At 43.0% G+C, this 13,113-nt stretch overlaps 1 protein-coding gene across 2 annotated transcripts in view; it reads right to left on the bottom strand.

The window, feature by feature from the left end:
- The window catches only part of Ros1 (ROS proto-oncogene 1, receptor tyrosine kinase), a 127,613-nt gene that overhangs the window by 42,055 nt on the left and 72,445 nt on the right, over positions 1 to 13,113 (bottom strand). For both annotated transcript variants that reach the window (XM_052751345.1, XM_052751344.1), the window contains 5 exons: positions 9,092 to 9,268; positions 3,323 to 3,522; positions 1,859 to 2,003; positions 866 to 1,098; positions 589 to 765 (listed from right to left, as the gene is read on the bottom strand). In XM_052751345.1, the coding sequence (XP_052607305.1) occupies positions 589 to 765; positions 866 to 1,098; positions 1,859 to 2,003; positions 3,323 to 3,522; positions 9,092 to 9,268 (932 nt within the window). The remainder of the gene's footprint in view (positions 1 to 588; positions 766 to 865; positions 1,099 to 1,858; positions 2,004 to 3,322; positions 3,523 to 9,091; positions 9,269 to 13,113) is intronic.

Below are 13,113 nucleotides of genomic sequence, written 5' to 3'. Positions count from 1 at the left end.
TAATCCCAGGGAGTGATGGCAGAAAGCAGAAAGATATATAAGGCATGAAGAACAGAAACTAGAAGCATTTGGCTGGTTAAGCTTTTAGGCTTTAGAGCAGCAGTTCAGCTGAGATTCATTCTGGATGAGGACTCAGAGGCTTCCAGTCTGAGGAAACAGGATCAGCTGAGGAACTGGTGAGGTGAGGTAGCTGTGGCTTGTTCTGCTTCTCTGATCTTCCAGCATTCACCCCAATAACTGGCCTCAGGTTTGACTTTATTAATAAGACTCTTTAAGATTCATGCTACAGGTTCTCTCTTTCTACTCTGTGGGTCCCATGGATCAAACCCAAGTCCCCAGGCTTGCCAATAACCACCTTTCCCCTTGAGCCACTTTGCCATCCCTTAAGAGCAAACTGAACTTCGGACACTGTTTTGGACAGAACTTTACCTGGATAACGTAATGCTTCTCATGCCAATCTGAGCCAATGAATGTCGGCAAGCGTTGTTGATTTATACAATAGAACATTCTAGTCATGGAAAAAAAAAAAAAAACCATCTTCCCAGCTTATTGCACATCATACAATAAGGATTTGCATCAAAAGTCTACCTTCTGGAGTTCAAACCAAAATCTGCTGAGGTTAACATTAGATGGCGCTTTCCAGTCTAATTGCAGACTAGTGTTCCCTGGAACCAAGGCAGAAGGTTTCTCCGGTGTGTCAAACATGTTGACGGTGACAAGATGACTCTCAGTACACCACATTTCCTCCGAGTGGCAGGCCAGGACCTTTTTGTTTAAAAAAAGAGGTGGGGGGGGGGGGGAGCTTAGTCCTCTCGGAACATGTGCTCGAATACGGCAATTTAGAAGTACCCAGGACGCTCAATACCTTCAACACATACAGTTGTCCACCAGACAGTTTCGTGACGAGGAGAGCCAGCCTGGCCCTTGGAAATTCAGCCTGTCTGAGAGGAGTCTCGGGCATCGGAGCCAGGTGTGACATAACCAGCTGATAGCGAACCGACTCTCGGGGCCCGTTGGGCCTGTGCGCCTCGGTCCAGGACACGTGGAGACGGGTGTCTGACAGCGCAGTCGCGTTGATGTGACAAACGGCCCCGGGCACTGAAATAAATAGCAGCAGCAAAGGCTCAGGACAGGGCAGCCGCACCAGGCGGTGGAAAGAAGCGCGAGAGTCAGTTGAGGAACGGTGCCGTCATGTGAGCTGGATGAGCTACAGAGGTCCAGAGGAAAGTTGGCCTCTTAGATGACGGTAAGCCAGCAGGCTGCCTATTTTTGCCTCCTGACCAAACCGTTCTCTGACCCCAGCTCAAGCCTACAGCCAGTGAGGAGCGGCGAAATTCGGGAGAGCCCTTGTGACAGTCCTCAGAGACAGCTGAAAGACGTGATCTCCGCCCTTCAGATTTTCAACCTGCCGTTTTTAAAAGGCTGTGAAGTCGGATGATCCTACGCCTCGGGACGCTGAGCACATTTCACATTCTATCTTGGTATTCCTGTCTCTCGCCACATGTGCAGAGACGGGTGAGTACATGGGAAGAGAGTGACACTGTGTGGCGAGACCGAAGAATGTGTTTCTTGGTCACACTGCAGTTCGATGGTTCACCTCCCAGTAGCTTTGCGCTTTCCTTGGATGTTACTCAGCCCTGTCAAAAGCCAGGGTCAAGTCGCTAAAGTGGTTTTCCCCCTCCGAGTTAACTGTTCTTATTAAACTTTAAACACTCCCATGATGATTATTACTTAGTATTCAGGTAAAACACACACACACACACACACACACACACACACACACACACACACACACACACACACACATCACACACATTGTAAAAATCGTACTAGAAGCCCACACCAGCCAATAACTCACCTCCGCTGCTAGTTTTTCCCTGAATCTCTTTTCCCAGAGGTAAATGTTCTAGAGGATCTGAATAATAATTCTTCACCGCTACCTGAATCACGTACATTGAAAATGGCTGCAAGCCTTCAATACGGACGACATTCTCCTGTGATTCCTGCAATTGATTTTTTTTAAATAAGTATTTAATTCTTGCATCTCACACAAACAACTCAAAACAGTTGTCCTGGCTCATTCACGACCCTACTGTCTTAATGTAACAGACTTAACTGGTTGACTGTCTCCAGGGACAAGTGACAAATGATTGCCAGGCGCAACTCTCGGCCAGTGTGAAACAACTCACTTCACACCGGCGCTGAGATAAAGGGGCCAGTGTGTCGTTCTCATGGCATCAGAACGTGGGCACGTGAGTTTGCAAACTCATGTGAACACAGCAAAAGATCAAAAGGACAGTTAAACCCCTCAGAAATGAAGTCTGGTGGGGCAAACGACATCCCTGGGGCACTGCTCTGCTTTAGAACCATCCAAGAAGGTTGCTGCACACACCCTGCCTTGGTGCCACCCTGAGCAATTCTGACCGAGTTGTCTTGGGTAAAGCCAAGGTTGGGAGTCACTGACTGACACCCATCTTAATCAACTTACCATCAGGAAACTAGAGCAGGTCTACTCACGGAAATGTCCAGCATCACAGCCACATGACCCAAAGAATAATGTACGCTTTATGGCAACTCACAAGATCTAATGCCTAAAGCAGATGACCAATTTCCCCTCCTTGAATTGGTGCAATAAAGCAAGAACAAAGCAAACTATTGGGCACAGATTATTCCATTACTCGGATAACCAAACACCAACACCAGTACTGAAGTGAATAGTGACAATTCATCCATCTGAGAAATAGGTAGATCTAGGCACAGTGATATGTGCCTGTAATGCCATGACTCCAGAGACAAGGAATTCTGCAGCAAATTCAAGGCCAACCTTGGGCTTGGAGTTCTGTGGCTAGTTTCCCCACCAGCTAGGACTATACAGTAAGATGGTGTCTCAGAGAGACAGAGAGAATCAGGGACAATGAGAGACATCTAGTGCATAGCTACTATTCCATGATAACTAGGGAAACAATGGCAAATAACAAGCAGATGGTGTCCCTACGGTAGATGTCACAACCCACAGAACAAATAGACAAAAATATTATACACACTCTATATTAGATAAGTGTTATGAAAGGACACATAATAATCATGTTCTCTCTGCAACAATATCATGTTGTATACATGATATACAACCCATAACTAGCATTAGTAAATTTCCCTATGTTTAACTTACTTCCAGGCAAGAAGGCTGGATACCTATATACTTTGATCAGTCGTCGGCTGGAAGAAGTTTTAAAATAGGCATCTCTGTCAGAACACATGGTTGAAAGGTTTACATCCAGAAAGTGCACTTTATAAGAACAAAGCCAGCCAGCTCCAGACTTACCAGGATTCTGTGTATCCTGCTGTAGTTGTTTGTCCCATTAGCCTCTGTGTAGTAGACCAGGTATGTTGGTGTGGGGCTGGTGATGCCATGCCATGTGAGGTTTGTCTTGGCTGGAGGTAATTTGAGTGTGAGGCTGGTATTGGTGGCATTCAATATAGTTGCCTCTACCATATCTGAAGCTAGAGACAGATATGCTTTATCTAAAATAATAAGAAAAAAGACAAATATGTACAGAAAAAATAATAGTTTTTATCTAACAATGGTAATAAGTGTTAGAAACAAATTGGTAAGTATACAGCACTTTTACTTGAAATGATAAATATGAAATGCTTTGATATCATATCCACTTTGAGAAAGCAAAAATGGCTTTGTCTCCTGTCCCTGGCTGTGGCAAACTATCCTGGATCCTCCCAGGTGTCCTCCTCCTTTTCTCCACATTCACATGTCTGATGCTGTTTAGGATAGCACAGCCAGAGGAAAACTCATTTTCTGAAGTTCAGTTGCCGCTGGGACAGTCATGAAGCACAATCTTGGTAGGTGTCTGCTCTGTGAACCTTCCAAAGTGGCGTGTGTCTCACTGATAATGAAGGGCAAATTTGCTGTAAGACATCCCCATCCCTCTTCTTCTCCCTGCATACGATGCAGCCACCATGTCACTGGGAACAGAAGCAAAAACTTATCGGAAGACATGCTAGCAAGGTTTGAGGCTGGCTGGCATGGTGGCCCGTGCTTGCAATGTTAGCACTCAGGAGACGAGGGCACAGAGGGTCAAGGGTCTGATGCTAGCGTCTGTGTATGACATGCTGTTTATTGCTCTCTTGCACTCACTGTAGCTGAAGTAGCCTCTTGTTAATCCCAGCTGCTCATTCAGCCCCAGCTGACTAGCATCGATTATTCTAGAAAAGCAAAGGTTTCAGTTCCAGATTCTTAACTCAAGTATATCACACAATCGAGACTTTGCTTCCCTTTGAAACTCCCCAAGGCCGGCCTCCATCACCTGCACCTCTCTGCCATGATACTACAATGAGAGAAGCGTATTCAATGGGCTTTTCTAGCCAGACTTCCAAAAGACCCCCAATAGTCCCCTCCAAAACAGAAAAACATGGCCAGGTTCATCCCATCTCACTCTCGGCTGCCAATTTCTGTGTTAGTTTGCCTCTCTGTTGCCGTGATAACATACTGACCAGAACCAATCTGGAGGCAATGAGGGTTTTTTCTGTTCCCACTTTACGGTCTATCACTGAGGGAAGCCAGAGCAGGAACTGGAAACAGGAACCTGGAAGCAGGAACTTGGGCAGAGGCCACAGAAGAATGCTGCTTAGTGGCTTGGTCCTCATGGCTTGCTCAGCCTGCTTTCTTATACAGTCCAGGATCACTCCCCCAAGGGAGGTATCACCCATAGTGGGCTGGGCCCTCGCATATCAACCATCAATCAAGAAAATACTCCCATAGACAAATCCGCACGCCAGTCTGACAGAGGCAATTCCTCAGGATTGAAGTTCCCTCTTCCCAGGTGACTCTGCATCAATTTGACATATACATCTGGCTGTAAATTCTGATCTATTCACCTGACAGGTACTATGTAATTTGCCTTCTAAAATACAGCATCGTTATGCAAAGTGCTAAGCATGGCAAATGTGATTTTGAACAACCTTACACCAACTCCGTGGCCCATTGTCTATTGGAGTTTGCAGTACATCTCCTGTCTACTGTTCTATCTTCTCTTGACTCTGCAAAGTTGTACTTCACTCTGGACACATTGCACTGTCCTCTATGCTAGGTTTCCACCTGTCTGTTTTCTGATGCAGGCATCCTCCACAGTCTTGAATGACCTTCCTCGTGCACCCTATCTCCTGGGAAGTCCTGCTTATGCCCTAATGCAAGTGAGGGCATTACCTCTGTGTCCCCACCATACACCTGTTTTCTTCCACTATTAGACACATTTGGTTTGGGTTTAATGCTTTATTTCTTATCCACCAATAGAATGTGAATCTTCTGATTCAGACTGGGCTTGCCCCATTGTTCCAGAAGGAAGAGTGATACATATTAGCTGAAATCTTTACTAATTGGTATTTTCAAACTATAAATGCATCCTTTGCATGTAAGAAACCTAGGAGAGAAATGTCTCAGCATCAAATATTTGATCAAGACCAGTCCTTCACTGCCTTGGGACTTCAGAAGAACTTCCAGTTCTTTTACAGAGACAATGATCTAGTTCACAAATATTTACATAACACTATCTCCTCACACTCCACATTTCAAATAAATGTTACATATCATCAATCATAAACTGTTGGGAATGCTTATGGAAAATGATACTGTTGTGTCAATTCCAGATATGAATTCCAGGGCATAGCAAAGAATGCTCAATTCTACATACAGCCTTGATTCCTGGAAAGAGGGAGTGTGCAGAGAGCCTGTGAGTCTAACGTTGAGGACACTGGGAAGGATTAGGAGAAGGACAATTTCACCAGTGCTACAGAATGTACCACTCTTCAGCTAAATGATGCTATTCATTTGTGCTGACTTCTGGTCTGAATGAAAAATGGGATAGCCATATTTGGAAAAATTGAGCAAAAACTGACTCAAAGATTTATGTCATTTCTTTTTATTCAACTAATATGGTAGGCATGTTGAAATGTTGGAAATGTCACTTTGTACAGATGGAAAGATTCCCTTCCTCTTTTCCTCCGTTCTTCCCCTCCTCCCTCCCATTTTTCCCTTTTTTCATATCCCACACATTTTGAAGCAGTTAAATACCTCAGGAGCAAAGAAAATGGTAATTTCCTTATATCTCCAGCAGATGGAGGTAAAGTACCCTTCCCAAATGGGCCTACAGCGTGGTAAAGAGGATGCTTCTTTCCCAGCTAATGATAGTATCTTATTATACTGTAATGAGTTTCCATAACAAAAACTCATGCTAACCTTAGGACCTCCACTGTTAGGTATGTGTTGGCACTGTTATTGAACATCAAACAGATTTCACTTTTTTTTCCTAATGAACATTAGTTTCTAGTGCAGTTTGGGGTTCACAGTAAAACTGGTATGAAATTGGAAAGCGCTCCTATATATGTCCCAATACATGCATAGACTCCCCCATTACTAATAACTCATCAAAGCTCCACGTGTTTTACAATCAATGAGCCTACCGGAACATATTATTACCTAAAGGCCCTAGTTTACATCCGGCTTCTCTGCTGTGCCATAGATTTGATAAGGTAGAAAATGTCTTATGGTATCCCCTACTCTTATAGTATCATACAGAGCATTTCACTGCCTTGAATGCACTCTGTGCTCCAGCTATTCATCCCCACTTCCCTCCGCCCTAGTGACCACTGATTTCATTACTGCGTGTCCTGGTCTGTGTCTCAATGGTTGTGAGAAACCCTTACAAGAACCAACTTGGGAAAGAAAGGGTTTATTCGGCTTCGAGGCTACAGTTCATTATTTGGGGAAGCCAAGGCAGGAACTGAAGCAAAAGACTGACAGGAGACGGTGCTTACTGCCTTCCTTCCTCTGGCTTGCTCCTGCTTTCTTTATTCTCCGGACCCACCTGCCTAGCGATGGCGCCACCTAGTGGTCCCTCCTTCATCAAATGGCAGCTAAGAAAAGGTTGACAGAAAGGGATGGGGATCCAGATGGGAGCCAATGTAGGGAAGACCTGGGAGGAGCAGGCAGGGGGGAAATAGTAATCAGGATACAGGATAGGGAGGAGACGGGACTATTTTCAATAAAAGGAGAAAAAATTAGAAATGAACCACAGGCCAGTCTGTGGAAATAATTCCTCAGTGGAGGCTCTCTCTTCCCAGGTGACTCCAGTTTGTGTCAAGTTGACGAAAACTAGCCGACACAACTGTGGTTGTGGTTTCTACATTTGCAGGGCACCATACAGGTGGAATTGTACAATAAGGGAATTTTTTAAGTTTGGTTCCTTTGCCTCCTGTGCTTGTGTGTTTTCTCCACATCTCAAAACTTCACAGTGCCTTTCTTTTCTTTTCTTTTCTTTTTTTTTTTTTTTTTTTTTTTTTTTTTTTTTTTTTTTTTTTTGGTTTTTCGAGACAGGGTTTCTCTGTGCAGCTTTGCGCCTTTCCTGGGACTCACTTGGTAGCCCAGGCTGGCCTCGAACTCACAGAGATCCGCCTGGCTCTGCCTCCCGAGTGCTGGGATTAAAGGCGTGCGCCACCACCGCCCGGCTCTTTTCTTTTTTTTCCCCAAATTGTTTCCCTTCAGGTTTGTAGTCCATTGTTAGCTCATTTTTTTTTTTTTTTTTTTTTTTTTTTGGTTTTTCGAGACAGGGTTTCTCTGTGTAGCTTTGCGCCTTTCCTGGATCTCGCGCTGTAGACCAGGCTGGCCTCGAACTCACAGAGATCCGCCTGGCTCTGCCTCCCGAGTGCTGGGATTAAAGGCGTGCGCCACCACCGCCCGGCTGTTAGCTCATTTTTGTGATGACTATAAGGATTTTCCCCCCAACATTATTTGTTAGACATATTTTACCTTCACCAATGTATGACTTTTGTCCCTCTGTCAAACACTTGACTACATGTATGAGGGTCTGATTCCACGGTCTCCTGTTGTGGTGTTGTTCATGTGTCTTTCAATGCCAACCGGCCTAGATTACAGTAACTTTAGGAAAAGTCTTTAGATCGCTCATACTTATAACTTTACTCTTTCCCTTTGATATGATGTTAGTTTCTCTTTTGATCTCCATATAAACATTATAATTTGTTTGTCAATGTCCACAAGATCATTTTCTGGATTCTGAGGAGACTGTTCTGAATCTATGGATCAAACTGGGGGTAAGTGGCATCTCAACTTCATATCCATGATGTGGAATGTCTGGACATTTATTTCACTTTCCTTCAAGTACTCCCACCAGAATTTTGTAGAATTTATCATATAGGTCTTGTATATATTTTGTTAGACTTATACACAAGTATTTCATTTGGGGAGATGATAACACAAATAGTCTTATCTTTTTATTGCAAGTTTGGCTTGTTTGTTGCTGAAAAAATTGATTTTGCAATGTTCTGCAGACTTGCCAAAGTACTTGCTAGTTTTAGGAGGTTTTTGGGGGCAGCTCTTCCAGATTCTCTGTATCAGTGATCATGTCACCTGGAGGTGAACACATTGCTATTTCTCCCTCTCCAATCCATGAGCTCTTTATTTTCTACACAAGATGAAAGACAAGTGAAGTAGATATAAAACACACACACACACACACACACACACACACACACACACACACACACACGTGTAGAAGCACACACACAGGCATGAATAACGAAACTCACTGTTGCAATTATTGTGAATCAAGAAAAATATCCATTCTTGTTTTCCCTCGACCACTTGCTTCTCTGACACTCCTTCATTATGTAGATCTGAGTTTCTGACCCACACCATTTTCCTTCTGTCTAAACAACTTCTTTGACTATGTCTTACAAGGCAGGTCTACTCAACATAATGAATGCATAATACAGGAGAGTTCAAAAACACAGCACTTGACCTTGAAAGACAGCGGGAGGTCTTCCGAAAGGCTTTTGACACCACTGAAAGGCCTAAGAAGAGATGGAGGGCAGGAGGAGAGAACAGGTCACAGGCTCCCACATCTAATGTTGACTACTGAGGTCCACGCTGTGTGCATTTGTGAGCCCGGGGTAAAGAGCAGGCATGCCTGACAGTATAGAGCAGAAGCAGGGGCCTAACAGAGAGACTGAAGGGACAGACAGTCTTGGAGAAGGAAATGAGCAGGTTGTGAGGACGACCTGTTACCTGGAAAAGGCTGCAGAGCCGAACTGTAAGCCACGATATGCTTGCTCCCTGGGGCCTTCATCTGGGAGACCACAGCCCCGCTTCCCTTCTTTGCTTGATAAATCCGTGTGTTGTCCTTTGTTGTGATGATCCAATACACAAACTCTCTGTCCACTGTTAAACTAACAATTCTTTTTCCTGTTGGTTCAAAAGAAAGAAAAAAATTAAAGGATAAAGAAATAAGCAAAATAACATAAAATTAGACATCTTAAGTTTTCTGCTCTAAATATATAGTTTTTTTCTGCAAGAAAATTGCTAAATTTTAAATATTACAATATAAAAAACTTATTTTATGCCATTTGACTCAATAATGTTTCCTCATTTTGTTTCTGGACCCAGTGAAGTCAAGGTAAACACTGTCATTACCAGTTCCATTTTGTAAAAATAAAAGCCAAGGCATGGGGGCATTAAATACACTGCTCACAGCCACAAGGCCAATTAAGAAGAGAGCCGGTCTAAAAACCTGCCTCCGACATGGGATACCTTCCTACAAGTTATTGGTCAGGAAGGTCCTGGACGCCCCAAAAATAACACAGGTGATTGCCATTGCTCTTAGCTATACACCAGAACCAGATAGTAAGATCCTGTTGTTGAAGATGCCACACTCTTAGTTAGAAAACACAGAGAAATCAAGCTGACATTGACCTAAAAACATCCCCCCCCTGCTGGCTAGCTTTCATAGTACTAGAAGGTGCTATGCAGGCCACTGGGAAGGGGGAAGCCTCCCATGGTATCACCCAGGAGGGAACCCTGAACGCTCTAATACTGACCTACAGCTCAGTATGCCGGCTGATACATCAGCGGCACAAGGGTTATGGGGTAATCAACTGCTTTCTGATTGGATCTGAGGCCCTGCTCCAAAGGAAGGAATTCATGCCTGGTACTGTAAACCTGGTCAAAAGCCCCACGGCCCAGGAAGTCTTAGGTCTCTGTGAGGAAACTTCTTCCACTGTCTTGCTAAGTAGATATGTTGTCAAACTGCTCCTAAATAAATTTCTATGTTTATGTAAATAGATCGTTGCTTCCCTCAACCTTGGCCTGAGATGTCTCTATATGCAGTGGGCAGCAGGTAATGCAGGGACTTAGACTGTCCAAGTACTAAGAGTGAGTCATTATTGAATGGTTAGGTCTAACTGGGATACCCATTGTAACACCTCTAATACACACACACACACACACACACACACACACACACACACACACACACGCACACTCAGGTCAGAGAACATCAAGAAAGAAAGGTAAAAAGAATGTACGAGCTGGAGGATGAGAAGTGTTATGAAATGCTGTCTTCTGGACATGGCAAGGCCACTTCATTCATGCACTCACTAAAGCCATGGTTGACTACACAAGACCAGGCCTTCCAACAAGCAGCACTAATTGGACACAGTAGTTACAGGAGGGAGTTTGGGGGGAGGGGCATCACAAGGGAAGAAGGATATTTTGGGAAACCTTTGGGGGGTGGGAGGAGAAAGTTAAAGGGGAATATGATCAAAAAATGTTGTTTACACACACAAAATTGTAATAAATGGCAAAAGAATATATGTCCCTATGACTCCAAATTAAACAACATAAAGCCATCAACAACAGATGGCAGGTATAGGATTCATGGTCTTGCTCAATATTTGCATCAATAACTTGGAATAAATGCACAGCGCATGTCCTTAACACATTATAGATCATATATGATTTTCACTTTCACTAATGGATTTGGATATAGGGTTGAAATTCAAAACTATCACAATCAAATCAAGAAAAAGATGGTCACATAATAGAAGCACACAAAATCCTAAATTCAAATTTAAAAATCAATTCTATAAACCAACAAATGAAAGACATCTGGCTTAGCTATGTGTGCAGAACAAACTATGGGCTTTTGGTGTGGTGAGCACTGTAAATCATGATGCTAGTTTCAGCTATAGTGGAAGATGCGTGAAGAAACCATCCTTCTGCACTGTTCAGAACCCAGTCAGAGTACAGTGTGGCATCATGAGGTAACATTTAAGAGAACCTTAAGTAGTTGTAGTGAAATGACAAATAAGTGCCCAAACAAAGAAAGACCTAGTGGTCATATCTCTTGAGAATTAGCTACAGATGACTTGGATTCTTCACTAAATGTAATGGTTCCAATAGTCTATCGTATTTATCTCTACATAGCTGAATGACTATCATGGGAAAATGTTTAACTCATACTTTGCAAACTTAGAGGTCAAGATGAAGATAATAAATGATAGGAACGGAGATAAACTTTGGCTAAACATAAGAAAAAAATCTAATTCTCAACATTGTCCAAAGGAATGAGACAAAATTATTTAGAGTATTTTTTTTAATGAATAAGTAGCCATGAAAGGTGGCACGTGCCTGTGATTCTATACTCAAGAGATGGAGGCATAAGGAACAGGAGTTCAAGCCAACCTCAACTTCACAGTGAGTGGGAGGCCAGCCTGGGCTACATGAGACCCTGTGTTGTGGAATATTAGTTAAAGATGTGTTACATGCTTGTATGCTGTGGAATATTTGTTTAATGATGAAAAGATGTGTTGCGTTCTTTTATTTTGCATTTGTTTAACTCTGTGAAGCTGTGTTACTTTGCCTGCCTAAAACATCTGATTGGTCTAATAAAGACCTGAACAACCAATAGCTAGGCAGGAGAGAGATAGGCAGGGCTGCCAGGCAGAGAGAATAAATAATAGGGCAAATCTGGGCTAGAGGAGCAAGAAAAGAAGAGGAGGATGTAAGGGGCCAGCCACCCAGTCAGACAGCCAGACACAGAATAAGAAGGAAAGAAATAAATATAGAATAGAAAAAGGTAAAAGCCCAGAGGCAAAGGTAAACAGGGTAATTTAAGTTAACAAAAGCTGACTAAAAACAAGCCAAGCTAAGGCCGGGTATTCATAAGTAAGAATAAATCTTCGTATATTTATTTGGGAGCTGGGTGGTGGGTCTCTAAAGAGTAAGAGTAAAAAGACCCCTGTCTCAAAAAAAAAAAAAAAAATCCCAATGTTTAAATAAATAAAATCTTCCAGCAATGTAACAATTAAATGATCTCTAAAGTCATCCTAATTTTCTAAGGATGGATTTCAATAGTGGATTCATGATCAGTTCCCTATCTATATGATAAGGTTTTACCAGATAAAGGAAATCATGAAAATGTATATCTGTAGACCCAAAGGTAAACACTGCCTGCCAAGAAGGTTATATGCAGCAAAGCTATCTTTTACAGTTGATGAAGAAATTAGGACATTGCTAGACAAGCACAACCACTGCAGTAACCCAGTGCCAACACTGCAAAGGATACATGAAGAAATGGTGTCCAGGAGCCACAGAGATGACAAGGGGCCTAAGAGCACCGATGCTCTTCCAAAGGTCTGGGTTTGACGCCCAGCACCCACATAGTGGCTTACAGCTGCCTGTAACTTCAGGGTTTCTGGCACCTTCTTCTGGTCTCTGTGGACATCACATTCACACTGTACACAGCAGACAAAATATCCATATACAAAGAAAGAAAGAAAGAAAGAAAGAAAGAAAGAAAGAAAGAAAGAAAGAAAGAAAGAAAGAAAGAAAGAAGGGAGGGAGGGAGGGAGGGAGGGAGGGAGGGAGGGAGGGAGGGAGGGAGGGAGGGAGGGAAGGAAGGAAGGAAGGAAGGAAGGAAGGAAGGAAGGAAGGAAGGAAGAAATAGGAAAGGGAGAGAAAGCAGATGAGGAGATAGAGTCAACCATGAGAACACAAGGAAGAATAAATTTCATGAAAGGAATAGATAAAATAGGGAAATAGAACAAATCCAGGATACCCAACTCTGTAAATCCCTAATACAAATAAGAGATAGGAGAGAAAGAAAAAGAACAAACAATAATCTAGCCAACCAGAAAAACAACCCCAAAACTTACAGGAATTAGTGAACATCTCTCAATAAAAACATTAAACGTAAACAGCTTCAACTCATTCATAAAGACATGCAGACTAGCTAGGCAGCGTATGTCACT

Source organism: Peromyscus californicus, unplaced genomic scaffold, assembly GCF_007827085.1.
Source record: "Peromyscus californicus insignis strain IS unplaced genomic scaffold, ASM782708v3 Scaffold_22__1_contigs__length_63687245, whole genome shotgun sequence".
NCBI classification, from domain to species: domain Eukaryota; kingdom Metazoa; phylum Chordata; class Mammalia; order Rodentia; family Cricetidae; genus Peromyscus; species Peromyscus californicus.
This window is presented reverse-complemented; position numbering and strand designations above follow the sequence as displayed.